This window comes from Sus scrofa, chromosome 2 (assembly GCF_054392235.1).
Source record: "Sus scrofa isolate SSC_HxYL_T2T_F1_AM1 chromosome 2, Sscrofa_HxYL_maternal_Yorkshire_Landrace_v2.0, whole genome shotgun sequence".
In the NCBI taxonomy this organism is placed as follows: Eukaryota; Metazoa; Chordata; class Mammalia; order Artiodactyla; family Suidae; genus Sus; species Sus scrofa.
The window spans coordinates 130,480,645-130,502,283 of NC_139384.1; the positions used below are offsets into that span (position 1 = coordinate 130,480,645).

The following is a 21,639-nucleotide window of genomic DNA, read 5'->3' on the forward strand; positions in this document are numbered from 1 at the left end:
TTTCCGCTTCCCTCCGCGCTGGCCCCGCCCAGGCCCCGCCCCACCCAAGCCCCGCCCCGCAGCCTGGAGGCGCGCGCGCGCGCGCGCGTGCGGGAGGGGGCGGGTGGGGAAGGATCGCCAGAGAGATCCGAGGCGAGCCTCGCGCGCCCGCCCCCGCCCTGGCCCCCAGCTCCCACCCGGTGGGCCCGGCTCAGCCATGATCAAGGCGATCCTCATCTTTAATAACCACGGGAAGCCGCGGCTCTCCAAGTTCTACCAGCCCTACGTGAGTACCCTGCCGCCGCCAACCCGGGCGAGGGGGAGTCGTTGGCTGCCGGCTGCGCCCTCAGGGCGACCCCCTCAGGCGCGCCGCGGCCCTGCTCGCGCCCTGGCCGTCTCGCGCTCGCGGCTGTCAGCCTCCGGGTGGGTGTGAGCGAGGTGCCCACTTCCCGCCGCGCTCCCTTCCTCCGACGTGGCTCTGTCCAGGCGGCTCCTCCGCCCGTCTGTGGGCTGGGTGGTTTCCTGGCTGAATGGGCGAGGCTCTGGAGACTTCCCGGTGCTGGGCCGAAGCCGGTCTGGCATCCGCAGCCCACCTGCGCCGCGAGCCCACCCGGCGCTCTCGCCTTTCCGCTGCCCGCGGCTTGTGTTAGCCGCCCAGGGAGACCGAGCGGGGCCGGTTGTCTCGCAGCCCCACCTCCCTGAGTTCCAGCCTTTCCTGGTGGACTTCTTTCTCTTTTCCTGTGGGCTCCTGGGCTACTGCTTTTCGCCGTAATCCTCTCGTCGCGCAGGAACTTTGGCTTCCTGCGTTGGAGACCTGCACGCTCTGTATAGTCTCTCCTGTTAGGCTGCCATACGTGATACACTGCCCACTGTGGCTTTCAGGTGTCTCCTTTTAAAGGAAAAAGATAAGTGAGGACTTAACGTTTTCCTGTGGCTGTTCCCCTTGGTGGCTACAATTTATTTACTCTTGGAATAACTGGCGACCATTGTATTTGACCGATTAGAACTGTGATTCTATATCTCAAAGTTAGAATTTCAGCGGCTGGTTTGGCATTTGTCTACGTAAGGGAATTTTCCCTAATTTATAGCTTTTCTGCTACTTACGAGAAGTAGTAATATTAAACTCTTTTAAACGGGTACATACTGTTGAAAAATGCAGAAGGTTTCAAGGTGATGACGATAAGTTATCATTGGTTGAGGGAGGGTCATAGACAGGTGTGCGTATCTGAGGGCAAAATCCACCACGAGGTAAAACATGAAATTGGACTCTGTGGTAGGAATAATGTAGAGATATACCTATGTGTGGTGTTGGGGCATTTTGCTTAGAGCCAAAAATAAACTTTCAGTTAAATATTGAAATTGTGCCAAGGCTAACACTTTTATGCAGATAAATCCCAGATGGAAATCATTCCTGCCATTAAAAATTGAATGTGAAAATGTCACTTTGCCTAAAAACGATAATGCAGTCTGTGGAGGTGTTAGTTGAAGTGAGAAATCTTGAGCTCATTCCTCATTTCCTTAAGTAGTTTGCTTTTGCTGGCAATAAAGAATATTTTCCACTACTCTTGTTTGGTTTTAATTTAAACAATAAACATAATTTAAACAATAAAGCTCTAAAAAGTCCATATCATTCTTTAATCCAGGATACAATTCTAGTTGATTCTTGAGTGGAAAAAAATCCCCTTGAGTTTACATTGTTACCCGTTTGCTTAAAATATAGTACTAGCCTTTACTGAAGGAATCTTTTCTTTTAGCCATTTTGCCTCTGCCATCCATTTGCAGTGTAGAAGTGGTATGTTCCAGTAGTGAAGCAAGAAAATGTGTTTTTTTATATTTCTGCTTAATAATTAAGCAACATTCAAGGTAATAGGTTTCATGGCTATGCCATAATATCAATATAACTACTCCTGTTAGCATAGAATTTAACTTAACCACATGCAGAGAAATGTATTGAATTTGGAAATCCGGAAACACATCTTTCTCTTGGAACAGAAATATATTTTACCTTTACTCAGTAGGTAGCAGTGAAGGTTAATATGGGAAGAGACAATTCTTGCAGCAGTGGCAGCTCTGGTGTCATTTTTAGCCATTGCTAAATGAGAGTGTTACTGGGGGCAGAGAGCTGAGATGTAAAAAGGGGAATCTAGTGGTCACTAGATGTGTGGAAATGGGGATGCCAGGAACTGTAATTAGTCTTTTATAAATTGAGTTTTGCCAAGTTTATTTTTGTCATTCAGGAGTAATTTAAGATTATATATTTGCTTCCTCTGCTAGAGCATAACCTGTTTGAGGTCAGAAATTTTTTTCATTCCTTTATTCTATGAGTTAGTTTGCCAACAAATATTGATTTCAGGCCTACCATGTGTAGGCAGTATTTTAAAATTTGGAGATGAACAAATGGATAACTTGTGTTCTTTCAGCAGGGGGATAGGCAAAGCTAATAAGCAGAATATATGCCATGCCACATAATAATCAGTGCTGTGGGAAAAATTAAGCCAGAAAGGGTGATAGGGAATGCAAGAGTGACAACTTAAAATAGGATAATTAGGTAAGTTTTCACTGAGAAGGTGACTCTTGAGCAGAGACCTGAAGGACGTGGGAAAGGTTGCTTCCGAGTATCTGGTGGAAAATCATTCCAGGTAGAGGAAGCAGCAGATGCAAAGGCCCTGAGGAGGAAATGCCTGTTTGAAGAACCTGTACTATTGGAAGAACACCAAAAAGACTGGCATGGCAAGAACAGAATATGTAAGGAAAGGATAGTTGGAAATGAGGTGTGTATATATAAGGCATCAGAGTTTATTCTGCTCTCACTTGCCTGGGATGTCCTTCCCTTCCATTACCAAAAGACTAGATTCCAGGCTTAACTCAAACATCACTTAAGCATCCTCTGAAGCCTTTTATCTTGCATAAAAACTTCTCCTGGTTCTTAGGATTTTATTTTTTGTCTATATTATGGTATAATATTCTGTTTCATAGCCCATAATTCCTTGGGATATCCTTTAGATTCCTTAAAGGAAGGTATCAGGTTTGAGATATATTTGTGTTACTCCTTACAATCAACATTGAACCTCATATATAGAGAACTCCATAAGTCTTTGCTGAATGCATTTATCAGTAGCTTGAGATGGAGCTGGATTAGAAATGACTTCCTAAGATTCTTTCCAAGTCTTAAAATTTAGTTCTTTATTAACTAGAAGTTTTAAGAATCCATGTCTTTAGGAAAAAAGTAATGATGAGATAGCTATTAATGCAACTGTTTCTGTTTAAGTTGAAATAAGTCTCGGAGTTCCCGTCCTGGCTCAGTGGTAACCAACTCAAGATCCATGAGGATGCAGGTTTGATCCCTGGCCTCATCAGTGGGTTAAGGATCCGGCATTGCCGCGAGCTGTGGTATTGGTTGCAGACAAGGCTTAGCTCCCTTGTGGCTGTAACTGTGGCTGTGGCATAGGCCGGCGGCTACAGCTCTGATTTGACCCCTAGCCTGAGAACTTTCATATGCCGGCAGGTGGAGCCCTAAAAAAAGCAAAGGGGAAGGAAAGAAGAAAGAGAAGTCTTTAAGAAGTGTGTATCTAGTAACATTGACAGTTTTGAGTTTGATTTATTAAGGGATATCTAGGGGTGTGGCTTTGGTACCAGTTCTATACTCTGATAGGATTCGAAGTTTTCAGTCCAGCAGTAATGATTTAACATGGAGGAGTTTGAAAACTGTATAACCATTTGCCAACCAGGTTCCTTAGTTTTACATTTCTCATTTATCCTCCCTCATTATAAAACAGTTTATATGTTCATCTTTATCCTTTAATTGTGCAGATATCCAGCCCCTGCTATAATAGGTTTTTAGATTTGATTTTGCTTCCAACTTGCTGTTATGAGTGGGACATAAGAAGTCATACCAGTTTTTCTAAACTGAAGTTTTTAGTTCATTCTGCTAGAGTCAGACATTAAGATTTCAAGGATGCATCCAGTTTTGTTTTTGCCTTCTATATCCTTGAGCTGTGACTGCAGAAGTTTAAATTTTTTGGGGGGGGTTGTTCTTTAATTGATATTTAGTCACAGTGACTTGGCAACAATAAACTTTAGTCTTTTTAAATATTTGCCTAGCAATATTTGTTTATTGCTATGAACGACTAAAGAGATTTTTTTTTCTTTTTACAGCCACACTTGTGGCATATGAAAGTTACCCAGGCTACGGTTTGAATGGGACCTGCAGCTGCAGGCCTATGCCACTGCCATAGCCACAGCAGATCTGAGCCACATTTGTGACCTAAGCTGCAGCTTGTGGCAGTGACAGATCCTTAACTCACCGAGTGAGGCCAGGGATTGAACATGCGTCCTCACAGAGATAGTGTTAGGTTCTTAACTTGCTGAGCCTCAACAGGGGAACTCCTAATGAGATTTATATTTCATAAACCAGATATATTTTTACATAGCCATCAAGCAAGTTAAAAAAAACCCCCTTGGTTTCTGATTCCCGTGTTATTAATGCACCACAGCATATCCTTTGGTGAATTACTTTTAATAAAATAAAAATGTTTTTCTTTTGTATGAATTGTCTTAGTTGTTTCTATAGATAAATAAAAAGTTTTGTATGTATAAGCATGTGCACACACACCAGTTACAATAGAAAAGATTTCAGACTGTTACATACATGAATTATCTCTATATTCTTATAAACTGTATCTGATTATTAAGTTGTTTGTCAACCAAATGCAAGCCCCAGAAGGAACTCTCAGATTGCTCTTTACTTTTTTTTTTTAATTTGCATAAAAAAGATAAAATGTAAGTATGGATAACCTTTTTTTTTTTTTTTTTTCCTTTTAAAAAAAATCTTCGGAGTTCCTATTGTGGCGCAGTGGTACATGAATCCAACTAGGAACAATGAGGTTGCAGGTTTGATCCCTGGCCTTGCTCAGTGAGTTAAGGATCTGGCATTGCTATGAGCTGTGGTATAGGTTGCAGATGCGGCTCGAATCCTGCGTGGCTGTTGCTCTAGCATAGGCTGGCGGCTATAGCTCCGATTAGACCCCTAGCCCGGGAACCTCCATACGCCGCGAGAGTGGCCCAGGAAATGGCAAAAAGACCAAAAAAAAAAAAAAAAAAAAAAAATCCTCAAGAAAGGTGCATCCCTGTTTACTGATGTCTTTTTTAGTGGCTATTAAGACTATGTGGCAGATGGGCTAGTTAAAACTTATATTTATGATCGAGATGTAGGCATCAGTGGATCTAAGTGTTAATTAAGGTATTAACACATAGTATTTGAGCTGTTTTGTTAATAAGATAATTCAGAATGATTTCCTTCCATATGAGATAGGATGCTTTTGGTTACATAAATTGGGTTTTATATAACCTGACTCAAATTTGCTTAAAAAGAACTTTGTTAGGATACATAATAGGAAGTGAAGACTAGTAGACAAACTCTGAAATCATTTGATTCAGCAAATCAGTGACTTAAACATAGCTCCAGTTTCTTTCTCCTTCTGTGTCTAGCTCTTAACAAAGTTGATGTCTAACGGCTGCTTTCCTCCTTGAGAAAGTTATAATCAATAAAATCCACAAGGAGTGTGATCTCTTCCTGTAATCCTAGAATATATCTTTCCCTTCATTCTGGTTAGTTCTGCCCAAGACCAATAACAGCTTATACTAGTTGAGATCCACACTTATAGCTGAGGATGAGGGTGGAAACATGAAGAAAATTGGTATTCTGTTGGAAAGGTGGAAGAGAGGAGTGGATGAGAGGAGTGGCACACAAGTATCTGTTATTCCCTCTTCATGGGCTCATGTTATTTCTTTTGAGTAGATATTTTTTCTTCTATGTAATTTTATTTTGTTTTTTTTGGCTGTGCCCACAGCATGCAGAAGTTCCCAGGTCAAGGATTGAACCCGTACCACAGTAGCCACTTGAGCCACTGCAGTGACAATACCAGATCTTTTACCCAATGCACCACAAGAGAATTCCCTGTGTAATTTTATTTATTTATTTATTTATTTTGCTTTTTAGGGCCACACCCGTGGCATATGGAGGTTCCCAGATTAGGGGTCTAATTGGAGCTGCAACTGCCAGCCTACACCACAACCTCAGCAATGTGGATCCAAGCCGCATCTGTGACCTGCACCACAGCTCATGGCAATGCTGGATCCTTAACCCACTGAGCGAGGCCAGGGACTGAACCCGCAACCTTAGAGCTCCTAGTCAGATTTCGTTTCCGCTGTGCCACAACGGGAACTCCTCTCTGTGTAATTTTAGATTGCTTCTAAGGATGTGACTATCAGGAATTGTTCTTGCTAATATGTGGTTCTGAACATGTGCCACAGAAGATCTTAGCTCAGGGTATTCTTTATATCAATGGTTCACTGAAAAACTCAGATTCTTATGGCACAGTTTTTATACATAGTATGCTTGAAGATTTGCTTTTAAAAAATTAAGATTAATAAGCCTGTTAAAATTGAATTGAAAAGAAATAAAATGTTCAAAGTCACAGTGATTTTTGGTTTTGGGGAAAAGGTTATAAATAAGACAATGATATAGGTCATTCCTTTGCCTTTGAAAACAGAAAAAAGCCTTTCATAGGGTGGCTGTAATATGTTTCTTTAGTAAAATTGATTGTTAAATTATTCTTTGTTTTTAATTTTAAAATAAGTTTCTTTATTGTGATTACATGGAAAATATTTAAACACGAGGTTCACTAAAGTCATCTTTGTTTCACCACCCACAGATGACTATTAATGTTTTATGTATTTCTTTTTTATTTTTCCTTAAGTTTTTGTTCTTCCAGAATGTCTCAATGAAGAGTATATACCTTTTAGATGTTAATAATACCAAGAATGCATTGAAGCTGTTGGTGGATTTATCAAACATTTGTGGCTTTAAGATAACTACATACGTTAATATCTGGCTGTTCTATTGTTAGATGTTTAAAAATACCATAATGTATGTTGATTGCACTCTAACAATATGCATATATCTTTTCTTTGCATATGTTTCCCCCCACACACCCCTAGTACAGAACTGAACTTATGTGAATAACCTGAATGTTATCAAGGTCCTTCTCATTTTTGACCTTGAAGTGAAATCTTTGCTAATTTTTGCTATAACGTCTGAGAATTCATTCTTTAGCACTTGGAGTTCTCTTTGTACTTTTTGGGTTATGTATCACTCCTGCTGCTAAGCCAAGGTGATTCTGAGTTGTAAACCGCCTAGAGGAGCCAGTCCTCTTCCAGCTGTTATATAAAACTCTCACATCGGGATAAATTACACATGTTCTTTCCTTACCCATTCGGCCTTGTCATCCTTCTCCTATCAAATCCTTTGAACTGCAATACAGATAAACAGCTTTCTTTATGGAAGGATCAGGCAATTCTCAAGAATATTGTGCTGTAGAAAGAGTAAAGACTAATATTCTAGCTACTAAGTTCTTAAGACTCCAAGGGGAGGTATATCTAGACTTAGTCCTTAGTTCTCTGCTAATAACCAAAAAGGAGTGGCCTCTTTGGATACTACCTGACCTGTTCATTGCACTTTCCTTTTTTCTTTCCCTGCCCACATTCCTTGAACAGATATTTTTTTGTTGTTTGTATGCCTCTGTTGTAAGCACTAGTAATATTGTAATGAGTAAGACTGATGTCCTTCTTGCTGCTATGAGTTAACATTCCAGTGATAGGAAGTAGGCAATAAACAAATTATGTAAAGTTGTGATTAATCTGTGGAGAAAAATGAAACAGTGTAGGGGGATAAAGAATGATAAGGGAAAAGCTAACTTAAATAAGATCATCAAGGAAAGCCTCTTTCAAGGCCTGGCATTTGAGAAGAGAACTGAATGAGGTGAGGCAGTGTTGGAGAACAGCTGAGGAAAGAATGTTTTGGGCAGAAAAAGATTCAGGATCCTTCAGATGGATCTGGAACTTGTGTTGAGGAATAGCAAGAAGGAAAGCGGAGTGATCACAGGAAAGAGTGGCAAGAGATGAAGTCAGGGAGAAAGGGACAGATCATGACTATATGCCAAGTCATACAGTCTCTTCAAATCTTTCAGTCTGATGACATCCTTAACATGCTGTCCACAAGAAGTGCTATTTCTCCCTGAATCCCGCTTGTATCTTGTACAGTTCACCAATGCCGCTGGCCTCTGCAGGGGAGGCAGTGTTGCTCTTCTCGGCTCAATTATTTCCGTCTCTTTCTGGTTTGGAGAGGTCGGATTCCTGTCCTAGTGAATGAAGGTAAGAGTGAGTCCTCAATTCTGTGCATCCTGAATATTAATGAGACCAGTGATATTGGTCTCATTAAGCTGGTTTCATTTCCTAAGTAATCTGTGAACTAATACAGTTCAAAATGAGCAAAGTTTATGTGAAACCCACTAGACCACCTCTATTTTTGTGCCAAAAAGCATCTACATCTTTCTGGTCTTGCCTGGAGCCTTGTAATTCAAGAATCACTAGCAGTCAGTCATTGTTCCCTTTGTTACCAAAAAGGAAAGAGTGCTTTATCAGTGTGTCAGACCCATTGAATTGTTTTGATTACTGTGCACTATTTTATTAAAGAGAAGATTGCTAGTTCATCCCACCACACATATATTTTGCTGTTTTCTCTCATTGATATATCTTATGGTGATTTTTATAAGATAATTGTTTTATGGTCATAAAATATATGTATCATGAAATTTACCATTGTAAGTATATAGCTCTGTGGCATTAAGTAAATTCATAGTGTTGTGTAACCATCACTATCATCCATCCTCAGAACGTTTTTTAGTCTTCCCCAGTTGAAACTTTGTATACAGTTAAACACCTAACTCTGACTCTCCCCTTCTTCCAGCCACTGGCAGTCACCATTCTACCTCATGCCTGTGAATTTGGCTGCTCTACGAATCTCACAAAAGAGGAATTGTACAATGTTTGTCCTTTTATGACTAGCTTATTTCACTTAGCATAATGTCTTCAAAGGTTCACCCATGTTGTAGCATGTGTCAAAATTTCCTTCCTTTTCAAGGGTGAATAATATTCCATTGCATGTAAGTGCCACTTATTGTTTATCCATGTTTATCCAAGTGTTAATGGACCCTTGGGTTGCTTCCCCTTTTTGGTGACTGTAATGCTGCTATGGACATAGGTTACTTTTCCCTGCTGACCAGTAATGTTGAGCATCTTTTCATTTGTTTACTAACCATTTGTGTATCTTCTTTGCAGAAATGTCTTTTTACGTCCTTTTCCCATTTTATAACCTGGCTATGTTTGTGGTGGTTGTTGCTGTTGAATTGTAGGAGTGATTTATACATTTATCAATCCCTTATCAGATATATGACTTGCAAATATTTTCTTCCAATCTTTGGGTTGCTTTTTCACCCAAGGAGTGGCATCCGCTTTCAAAGGATGGTATCCTTTGATAAATGAAATTTTTAAATTTTTGGTGAGATCCAGCTTATCTTTTTTTTTCTCCTGTGCTTTTGGTGTCCAGAAAATAATTTCACAATGACTACCTGATAATTTGTTGTTTAGTGTATCATAATTTATTTAACTAGTTTTTTGCTGCTGACTTTTATTTTGAATAGTTTTTCTTTTCTTTTTTTTTTTTTTTTTTTTTTTTTTTTTGTCTTTTTAGGGCCACTTCCTCAGCATACGGAGGTTCCCAGACTAGGGGTCGAATCAGAGCTGTAGCTGCTGGCCTGTGCACAGCCACAGCAACTCGGGATCTGAGATGCATCTGCAACCTACACCACAGCTCACGGCAATGCCGGATCCTTAACCCACTAAGTGAGGCCAGGGATCAAACCTGTGGCCTCATGGATGCTGGTTGTTTCTGCTGAGCCCTGATGGGAACTCCATGAATAGTTTTTTTCTTTTTTGATGAAAATTGAATAAGACAATCATATAAAACCTGGCATTTAGTAAGGATTCAGTAATTGTTACCTAAATTGATAATAACAATTATTTTTATTCTTACTACTTTTTGCTACTTCCTACCCTTAGTTGGAAAATTATATAGCCAAGGGACTGTAAAACATTCAAGAGATTTTTTTCTCAGATACTCTTTCTGTTTCCTCAAAATGAATTGTCTCTTTGTAGGCCTTGTTTTGGAATGAACTTTCTTATTACAAGATACAAGGTACCACAAGATTCTTCCAGAGAAGAGTGTCACTGGGAGAAGTTTTAAAGAGATAATTAGCTATAAAACTTGCCCTGGCTTTTTTTTTTTTTTTTTTTTTGAAGAATAACCCATCCTTTAAAAAAAATCTCTAAGAGATAATTCACAATTTACATACTTAATATAAAATTCACCCATTGAAAGTGTACAATTCAGTGATGTTTTCATGGTTGTGCAACTATCACCATACTCTTTATGTTTCGAACATTTTCATCAAACCAAATGAAACAGTCACTCCTCAGTCTCCACTTTACCCTACCAGCCCCTGGCAACCACTAATCAATTTTCTGTGTCTTTAGATTTGCCTATTTAGACATTTCTTGTAAGTGAAATTATGAATTGTATAGTCTTTTGTGACTGGCTTCTTTTCACTCAGCATGATGCTTTTAAGATTCACCCATGTTTTGGAGTTCCCTGGTGGTGCAGCTTGAGTTTCTGCTGTGGCACAGGTTTGATCCTTGGCCCCTAGAACTTCTGTATGTCATGGGTGTGGGCCAAAAAATAAATAAATAAATAAATAAATAAATAAAGAAGATTCACCCATGTTGTAGCATGTATCTATTGCATTCTTTTTTATGGCCAAATAACATTTCATTTTATACCTGAAATTATATACATATATCATTCTTGTTTATCCTTTTATCAATTGATGGATGTTTAAATTGTTTCTACTTTTTGGCTACTATGAACATTTTTGGCTACAGTGAACATTTGTGTACAAATTTTTCTGTGGACACGTTTTCAGATCTAGGAGTGGAATTGCTAGGTCGTATGGTAACTATGTTAATTGTTTAAAGAACTGCCACACATTGCTGAACAGTAGAAATTGACAGAATGTTTTAAATCACCTATATAGAAAAAATAAAAATTTTACAAAAAAAAAAAACCTGCGGAACTGTTTTCCAGATTGTCTGTTCCATCTTCCATTCCCATCAGCAATGTATGAAGGTTCTAATTTCTCCTTATTCTTGTTATTTTATTATATACCTTCCTGATTTTAGTCATCCTGGCTGATGTCAGATGGTATCTCATTGTGATTTTGACCTGTATTTTCCTAATAACAATCATAGTGAGTATCTTTTCATGTGCTTTTTGGCTATTTGTCTGTCTTTGGAGAAAAGTCTATTCAAATACTCTGCCCATTTTTGAGTTGGGTTATATGTCTTTTTGTTATTGAGTTTGTAAGATTTCTGTATACACTCAGATATGAGCCCCTTACAGATATGCAGTTTGTAAATATTTCTTACTGTTCTGTTGTTTTTACCTTCCTATTATACCATTTGCAGCACAAAGCTTTTTAAATTTTTTTTTTTTTTTTTTTTGGGCCACATCCATGGCATGTGGGGGTTCCCAGGCTAGGGGCTGAATCAAAGTTGTAGCTGCTAGCCTGTGCCACAGCCACAGCAACGTGGGATCTGAGCCTTGTCTGCAACCTGCACCACAGCTCAGAGCTACGCCGGGTCCTAACCCACTGAGCAAGGCCGGGGATTGAACCTGCGTCCTCATAGATGCTAGTCAGATTCATTTCCACTGAGCCATGATGGGAACTCCCAAAGGTTTATAATTTTAATGTTCTCCAATTTATCTTTTTTTTCTTTGCTTGTGTTTTTGATGTCATATCTAAGAAAGCTTTGTCTAATCCAAGGTCATACAGAGTAGTACCTGTATTCCTTCCAAGAGTTTTTTAGTTTCCTTTCACTTAAGTCTGTCATCCATTTTGAGTTAGTTTTATGTATGGTGAGAGATAGGAATTAATGTCATTTTTTTTTGCATGTGGCTATTCAGTTTTTCTTATACCGTTTGTGGAAAAGACTATTCTTTTCCTATTGAATTAAGTGTCTTACTTCAACTGTCCTCCCCAGTTTTACTTTGTTTTTGGGTTCTCAGACCTTTCAGTTTTCACCACAGTGCATTCTCTCTCTTTAAATATTTCAAACTCAGTCTGTCACCTTCTCAGCTGTTTAGTTAAATAATAGGGCTTTTTTTTTTTTTTTTTTTTTTTGCCACTGAAAGTGGGAAACATCTTAGTATGGTAGATGTTAGTTTTAAAGTATTAATAATAAAATGTAATTGTAATGTATACATGTAAGGATAACTTGGTCCCCTTGCTGTACAGTGGGAAAAAAAAAGTATTAATAATAGCTGACATTTATTGAGAACTTTCTTGTGCTAAGAAGTTTTAATACATTTTTTATACATTGTGAGGAAAAACACATTTTATGCATAGAATTCAAAGAAATTTATCTGAGCAAGTTTATTTCTGTTGCAGGTGCCCTATTCCCTCCTTGTTTGAATTCAAGGGTAGCCCCATCCTGACTGCTTCTGTATATATTTCAAGCTAAAGTGAAGCCTGCTTACCAGGTCTCTAGCCAGCCTTCCTACTTCCTTCTTGGGAGAGATCTGGCAGAAAAACACACTAACTGCATTTTCTTTGGTGAGACCTTTTCTTTTTCATGATTCCTAAATGTCGGAGTGCTTTGAGGCTTAGTTTTCAAAATTCTATTCCTTTTAGGAAAAAGACGTCTTCTTTCCTTTTTCAATTTAATCCAAAATGAAGTAATTATTATTCCTCATATATACTCTTTACTTCCTTGATTCCATGCTTTGGCCAGACTCTTCCTTTTGCCCCCAGTATCATGCAACTTCACATTTTCTCTTCTCTGCATTCATGAATTCTACTTATTCTTTAAGGCTCTGCCTAGGTATCTGTCACTTTTTTTGAAGATAATCTTGCTGCTGAAAAATCATGTGTTCGCCTTGACTTCCTTTTTTTTTTTTTTTTTTTTTTTGGCTGCACTCATGGCATGCAGAAGTTCCAGGATCAAACCCAGGCCACAGCAGTGACCTGAGCTACAACAGTTGATAATGCTGAATCCTTAACCCAGTGAGCCACCAGGGAACTTCCCCCCTTAACTTCTTGTAATTTGTCATTTATACTGTTCTTACATCAGGGTTGCCTTCTTTCGTTATAAAGACATTGATTTCTTTTCTGAATTATGAAAAAAAGTCAAGATATAGAACACAAAATAAAAATGTTAAATGGTTATATTCATTTTATTTCTTGCTTTAAGCTGTTTGAGAGAAGAATGTGTTTCTCTTTTATCTAGGTGTAATTCTTGGTATTCTAACATTCAGTGGAGTGAATTAATGCATTTTCAGAAAAAAATTCTTTGTGGGAGGGAGGAAAGAGGGTAACGACATAATTACTGTTTTATTAGAGAGCATTTTGGGTTTTAAAGTTGCCTTTTATGATATATGCATAGGAATAAGAAAGGAACACAGGAAAAGATGCAGTTTTATTAGTGGGATGCTGAATTTTTAAAATTTAGTTTTCAGTATGCACTAAGAAATATTTAAAGTACTAAATGTTGCTGCCTTTATGTAGCTCTGGTTTTCCTTAGATTGTTGTAATCTAGGAGTTGTGACCAATTGGAATGTTTGTATCTCTTTTTGATATCAGTTATGAAACTGTAGCATTAGGAAATCTGATCAGCCTGTAGCAAGCCCCAGGCTTCTTTATGAAAGCTGTTAAATTAAATTGCTTTTTAAAGAAAAGGAAATTGTCTTATGTCAGCAGAGACTCAATTTGTTTAATCTTAACTTAGACTTTCGTTTTTTTGAATAAAATTTCGAGGCATTCTTTCTAGTATTGATTTTCTTAGCTAAGTATCGATTGGCATTTTAAGAAAGATGATTCAAAGTAGCAGTGTTGAAGTTCATATGAGAAATACTTTTCACTGTTAAAATAGTGAAACATAATTAAGGTTTATCATATTTAACCTGTTACTTGTTTATAAACAATAATGTAATGCAAAAAGATAACTTGCCTTAAAAGAAATTCCTCTAAGACCTTTACACTATCAGAATTCTAGAGATGATGACAAGGCCTAGAGATAGATATTGTAAAGTAAGTCAGTATTAACCCATGCTTATTATGTGCCAGGTATTGTTTTGAAGAGCTTAATGTATTATTAACTGAATCCTCACAACAACTCTAAGGTAGATATTGTTATTTCTTTCTTGCTACAAATGAGGGAAACTCAGGCACAGAGAGGTTAAGTAACTTACTGAGAGTCACAACAGACCATATTCAGGAATAAACCCATATAGTCTGGTTGCAAATTTCATACTTTGCTCTCTTCTTTATTTTTAGTTTGCTAATCAAAGTTATATATAAGCATAAAGAATATAATGGTTCTATAAGGTTTATTATGAAAAATAGCATGCCTTTATTACCCCCTTTCCCCTAAGTACTTTTAGCTGACAACTGACTGTTTATGTACGTCTCTAACATGCTTGTTTTATTGCCTGTTTTTTTATTTGTAGGCATTATCTATTGATTATCTATTCACTGCTGCTGAAAATGATTATTTAGCTCTTTTTCCACCTTCCCACCCAACACATGTATCTTTCCAGTCCCCTTGTAGTAGTTATTTCATAATTTTCATTAGGTCAGTATTTGGTGTTTACATTGTATTTACATTTTGGCGTTTATATATGCAAACACCAGCCTCAACTGAACCATATTGTAAACTGCTTAGTTTTTCTTTTCCTGATCATTTTCCTTGATGATAAAATCACCTTTTCCTTTGATCTTTTTTTTTTTTTTTATTATCACTAATTCATGTCTTTGTCAGTTGTTTCAGTCATATAAGTCTTCTATCAGTTTCATATTCCTAAAGAAATCCCTTCTGGGGTTGACTTTGACTAGGGCCACTCTGGAGCTGTTTTATGGCAGTCATACTAGGATCTTTGTTATCTTAGATAATCCTTTTGCCCGTTCTGTGTTGGATCTCCTATTTTTGATTTCTTAGTTTATTACTTACTGTGATGGAGGATATCCTCCAGTAACATCTTGAGCAAAGTCACGGGAGGTAGATTTTTTCATACCTTGCATGTCTGAAAAGAGTCTTTGTGGAGTTCTGTTGTGGCTAAGTGTTAATGAACCCAGCTAGTATCCATGAGCATGTGGGTTCAGTCCCTGGGCCTTGCTCAGTGGGTTAAGGATCTGGCATTGCTGTGAGCTGTGGTATAGGTCACAAAAAGAGTCTTCTTCACATTGCCTATAAAAATCTTGGTTGAAAATAACTTTTCCTTAGAACTTTGATGACATTTCTCTATTATCAGTTTCCAGTATTGTTATCAAAAAGCTTGAAGTAATTCTCTTCTTTGTGTACCTATTTCTATTGTTCAGAAAGTGTGTAAACTCCTGTTGGCAATTTCTCAAGTTTCAAGGGCCCTTGCTAAGAGTCTGTTTTGAAGGGCCCTTTAATTCTAGAAATTCTTGGCCTTTCTCCTTGAAAAATTTATCAGTTTTCTCTGTCCTCCCTTTGAATATCCTTTTATTCAGTATTCCTTTGGAGTATGTTCTGCTTTTATTATCTATTTCTATCTTTTTGCCCTTTGGCTTTTTTTTTTTTTTTTTAAAGATTTTCTCACTTTATTTTCCAGTCTTTTCCTTAGACCTTAAATTGTCTCTTCATATTTTTAGTTTACATGAAGTCTTTTTAAAAAGTTTCTGAATGTTACAATTTTATGGAATGCAGTTCTTGTTTCCTAGTTGAATTTTCTTCCCTCTCTGGTACTAATGATATATGTTTGAATTTTTTTTCTCCTTACTTGGTTTATTTCTTCTGAATTGCTTTTCCCTCATTTTTATACTAGTTTTTATGTTAGAGCTCTGCTATGTTAGAGCTCTACTAATCTTTGGTCAATTTCTCCTGTGTAAAGGTAGGATACCAAAAGCTATTTGGAAGCTCTGAATCCATGCCTAGAGGTTATCTATATGAGATGGTCAGGCCAGGCAGTTTAGGTGTTGTTAACAGTTTGATTGCTATAATAACAATCCCCCAGTCTTAGTGCCTTAACATAGTAAAAGTTTATTTCCCATTCACTTAAATTCTAGTATTGGTGTTCCTAATTGGCTAGAACCTTCTATGTGGACATTTATTTGTCATTCTTGAGATGGAATCAGAGGATCTCCTGAATCTAGTGGAAGATTGTGCAGGAATTTTTACGGGTGAGATGTGGATGGTATATTTTTAACCACTGGCTCACCTGGGAGGAAAGAGCTCTGATTCGTACTATTTGCTTCATTGGTTGTAAGTGCTCCTGTTATGACCAATTTCAGGCTTCTGACATGTCACTGAAAGCAGAATTGGGAAGAGATAGGCACAATTGGCTCTTAGTTGTGCCAGCTCTGTTTTACTACTGCGATTCCCACCACATTACACTGACCAGAACTGAGTTGTAGGGCACCCCCTAAATTCAAGGAAGAATGGAAAATAGTGTTGAATTGTGTGCTTGGGAAGTAGATTTTGATGAATAAATAACTGTTTTTGCTATAGTTGGTAACCCCAGTGTCATTACCTTTAGATCTAAAAGGTAGGGTTCCCAGAGAAGTTTGCTCCAGGCTCCAGGATGAAGGCCTGGCTGTAGGAATTCTGGGAACTGACTGAAGAGAAGAACTAGGGATTTCAGCATATGGCTTGTCATATTTTCTTAACCTTCCTGTTTTCAATATGGCTTTTTATCCACTTTTATTGCTGCGCTAACAAATGACCAGAAACTTAGTGACTTAGAAACAATACAAATTTACAGGCATACTCTGCTTTATTACACTTATCAGATACTGCCTTTTTTTACCAATTGAAGGTTTGTAGTAACTCTACCTTGAGCAAGTCTATTGGTGCCATTTTGTTCAACAGCATTAGCTCACTCATGCCTCTGTTTTCATATTTTGGTAATTCTCGAAATATTTCCAAATTTTTCATTATTATTTTCTTTCTTATAGTGATTTGTGATAGTTATAATTGATGTTACTCTTGTGATTGTTTTTGAGGTGCCATGGACCACACACACACACACACACACACACACACACACACACACAAGACAGTGAACCAGTTGTGTGTGTTCTGTTTGGCCCACTGACCAGCCAGTCGGTTATGTCTCTCCTACTCTTTACGGGCCTCCCTATTTCTTGATACACAACAGTATTGTTACTTCTAAGTTGTTTAAGTGAAAAGAAGAGTCACTTATCTCTCACTTTAAATCAAAAGCTAGAAATGATGAAGGTTAATGAGGAAAGCATATTGAAAGCTGAGATAAGCTGAAAGCTTGGCTTTTTGTACGAAACAGTTAGCCAAGCTGTGAATGCAAAGAAAATGTTCTTGAAGGAAGTTGAATGTGCTATTGCAGTGAGCACACAAATGGAGGGAAGCAAAACAGCTTTGTTGCTGATGTGGAGGAAATTTAAGTGGTCTAAATAGAAGGTCAAACCAGCTACAACATTTCCTTAAGCCAAAGCCTAATTCAGAGCAAGGCCCTAACTCTTTAACTCTGTGAAGGCCAGCAGAGGTGAGGACTCTGCAAAAGAAAAGTTTGAAGTTAACAGAGGTTGATTCATGAGGTTTAAGGGAAGAAGCCATCTTAATAACATAAAAATGCAAGGTGAAGCAGTAAGTGCTGATGTAGAAATGTATTGAGTAATCCGGAAGATCTGGCTAAGGTAATGAATGAAGGTGACTATGCTGAACAACAAATTTTCAGTGTAGATATAACAAACTTCTCCTGAAAGAAGATGCCATCTAGGACATTTAGTAGGTGAAGAGAAGAAGCTAATGTCTGGCTTCAACAATTCAAAGAATAGGCTTTTTTTAGAGGCTAATGCAGCTGGTGACTTTCAGTTGAAGCCAATGCTCATTTACCATTCCAAAAATCTTAAAGCCCTTAAGAATGATGCTAATATTATACTAAAATTGTGCTATTGTGCTTGTACTCTATAAATGGAACAATAAAGCCAGACGACAGTGCATATATTTATAACCTGGTTTACTGAATTTTTTAGGCCCACTGTTTTTTTTTTTTTTTTAATTTTATTTTCCCACTGTACAGCAAGGGGGTCAGGTTATCCTTACATGTATACATTGCAATTACAGTTTTTCCCCCACCATTTCTTCTGTTGCAACATGAGTATCTAGACATAGTTCTCAATGCTATTCAGCGGGATCTCCTTGTAAATCTATTCTAGGTTGTGACTGATAAGCCCAAGCTCCCGATCCCTCCCACTTCCTCCCCCTCCCATCAGGCAACCACAAGTCTCTTCTCCAAGTCCATGATTTTCTTTTCTGAGGAGATGTTCCTTTGTGCTGGATATTAGATTCCAGTTATAAGTGATATCATATGGTATTTGTCTTTGTCTTTCTGGCTCATTTCACTCAGGATGAGATTCTCTAGTTCCATCCATGTTGCTGCAAATGGCATTATGTCATCCTTTTTTATGGCTGAGTAGTATTCCATTGTGTATATATACCACCTCTTCCGAATCCAATCCTCTGTCGATGGACATTTGGATTGTTTCCATGTCCTGGCCATTGTGAATAGTGCTGCAGTGAACATGCGGGTGCACGTGTCTCTTTTAAGTAGAGCTTTGTCCGGATAGATGCCCAAGAGTGGGATTACAGGGTCATATGGAAGGTCTATGTATAGATTTCTAAGGTATCTCCAAACTGTTCTCCATAGTGGCTGCACCAGTTGACATTCCCACCAACAGTGCAGGAGGGTTCCCTTTTCTCCACAGCCCCTCCAGCACTTGTTATTTGTGGATTTATTAATGATGGCCATTCTGACTGGTGTGAGGTGGTATCTCATGGTAGTTTTGATTTGCATTTCTCTTATAATCAGCGATGTTGAGCATTTTTTCATGTGTTTGTTGGCCATCTGTATATCTTCTTTGGAGAAATGTCTATTCAGGTCTTTTGCCCATTTTTCCATTGATTGATTGGTTTTTTTGCTGTTGAGTTGTATAAGTTGCTTATATATTCTAGAGATTAAGCCCTTGTCAGTTGCATCATTTGAAACTATTTTCTCCCATTCCGTAAGTTGTCTTTTTGTTTTCTTTTGGGTTTCCTTTGCTGTGCAAAAGCTTTTCAGTTTGATGAGGTCCCATGGGTTTATTTTTGCTCTAATTTCTATTGCTTTGGGAGACTGCCCTGAGAAAATATTCATGATGTTGATGTCAGAGAGTGTTTTGCCTATGTTTTCTTCCAGGAGTTTGATGGTGTCCTGTCGTATATTTAAGTCTTTCAGCCATTTGGAGTTTATTTTTGTGCATGGTGTGAGGGTGTGTTCTAGTTTCATTGCTTTGCATACAGCTGTCCAGGTTTCCCAGCAATGCTTGCTGAATAGACTTTCCTTTTCCCATTTTATGCTCTTGCCTCCCTTGTCAAAGATTAATTGACCATAGGTGTCAGGGTTAATTTCCGGATTCTCTATTCTGTTCCATTGGTCTGTCTGTCTGTTTTGGTACCAGTACCACACTGTTTTGATGACTGTGGCTTTGTAGTATTTCTTGAAGTCTGGGAGAGTTATGCCTCCTGCTTGGTTTTTGTTTCTCAGGATTGCTTTGGTGATTCTTGGTCTTTTGTTGTTCCATATAAATGTTTGGATTGTTTGTTCTAGTTCTGTGAAAAATGTCATGGGTAATTTGATAGGGATTGCATTGCATCTGTAGATTGCTTTGGGTAGGATGGCCATTTTCACAATATTGATTTTTCCAATCCAGGAACATGGAATATCTTTCCATTTCTTTAGATCTTCTTTGATTTCTTTGATTAAGGTTTTATAGTTCTCGGCATATAGGTCCTTTACCTCTTTGGTCAGGTGTATTCCGAGGTATTTGATTTTGTGTGGTACAATTTTAAAAGGTATCGTATTTTTGTATTCCTTTTCTAATGTTTCATTGCTGGTATACAGAAATGCAACTGACTTCTGAATGTTAATCTTATATCCTGCCACTTTGCTGAATTTATTAATCAGTTCAAGGAGTTTTGGGGTTGAGTCCTTAGGGTTTTCTAGGTATAGAATCATGTCATCTGCATACAGGGACAGTTTGATCTCTTCTCTTCCTATATGGATGCCTTTGATTTCTTTTGTTTGTCTAATTGCTGTGGCTAAGACTTCCAAAACGATGTTGAAGAGCAGTGGTGAGAGTGGGCATCCCTGTCTTGTTCCAGATTTGAGTGAGAAGGCTTTCAGTTTTTCCCCATTGAGGATTATATTTGCTGTGGGTTTATCATAAATGTAGGCCCACTGTTAAGAGCTACTGCTGAAAGGAAAGGATTTCTTTCAAAATATTATTGCTCATTGACAATGCAACTAGTCACCCAAGAGCTGTGACAGAGATGTACAGTGAGAGTCATGTAATTTCCATGCTTGCTAACAATGTATCCATTCTGCAGCCCACAGATCAAGGAGTCATTTCGACTTTTAAGTCGTATTCTTTAAGAAGTACATTTTGTAAAGCTATAGCTGTCATAGATAGTGATTCCTCTGATGGTTCTGAGCAAAGTCAATTGAAAACATTTTAGGAAGGATTCACTGTTCTAGATGTCATTAAGAACATTTATGATTCATGGGAAGAGGTTATAATATCAGTATTCACAGGAGATGGAAGAAGTTGATCCTAACATTTGTGAATGACTTGGGGGAGAGGGATTCAAGATTTCAGTGAAGGAAGTAACTGAATTTGTGGTAGCAGTAGCAAGAGAACCATAAGTGGGAATAGAGTCTGAGGATGTGACTGAATTGCTGCAATCTCATGGTAAAACTTCAGTGAATGAGAAGTTGCTGTTTAAGGATGAACAAAGAAGTAGTTTCTTGAGATGTAACCTACTCCTCGTGAAGATGCTATGAAGATGGTTGTCATGACAACAAAGGATTTAGAATAATACATAAACTTAATTGCTAAAGCAGTTGCAAGGTTTGAGAGGACTGACTTGAATTTTGAAATAAGTTCTGTGGCTGAAATGCTATCAAGCAGCATTACGTGCTACAGAGAAATCATTTATAAAAGGAAGAGTCCATCGATGTGGCAAACTTCATCATTGTCTTATTCCAAGAAATTATCACAAAAACTTCAACCTTCAGCAGCCACCACCCTGATCAGTCAGAAGCCATTGAAGCGATACCTTCCACTAGTAAAAAGATTTTGACTCACAGAAGGCTCAGATGATGGTTAGCATTTTTTAGCAATAAAGTGTTTCTCAGTTAAGGTATGTCCATTTTTTTAGATATAATGCTGTTGCACACTTAGTAGACTACTGTATAGTGTAAACATAATTCATATACTCACTGGGAAGCCAGAAATTTCTTGTGACTCCCATTATTATGATATTTCCTTTATTGCGGTCTGCAATCAAACCTTCAATATTTCCAAGGTATGCCTTTATATACACCACATTTTCTTTTCTTTTTTTATTTTGTGGCCGCACCAGCATGTGGAAGTTCCCGGGCCAGGGATTGAATCCAAGGTACAGCTGTGATCACTGCTGCAGCTGTGGCAACACAGGATCCTTTAAACCACTGCACCAGGCGGAATCCAACCCATACCTCCGCAGCAACCCAAGCCACTGTGGGAGGATTCTTAACGCACTGCACCACAGCTTCACATTTTATTTTCCTTATCCATTCATCATCCACCAGTGGACACTTAAGTTGTTCCCATATATTGACTATTGTAAATAATG

The 21,639-nt window shown here is 38.2% G+C and overlaps 1 protein-coding gene across 18 annotated transcripts in view; it reads left to right on the forward strand.

Moving 5' to 3' along the window:
• The first annotated feature begins 93 nt into the window (after positions 1-93).
• AP3S1 (adaptor related protein complex 3 subunit sigma 1) overlaps positions 94-21,639 on the forward strand; it is an 80,348-nt gene continuing 58,802 nt past the window's right edge. For all 18 annotated transcript variants that reach the window (XR_014838602.1, XR_014838601.1, XR_014838598.1 and 15 more), the window contains exon 1: positions 94-265. Coding sequence is in view for 8 of the 18 variants with exons in the window: in XM_021084657.2 (XP_020940316.1) it covers positions 197-265 (69 nt within the window). In the remaining 10 variants the exon portion in view is untranslated. The remainder of the gene's footprint in view (positions 266-21,639) is intronic.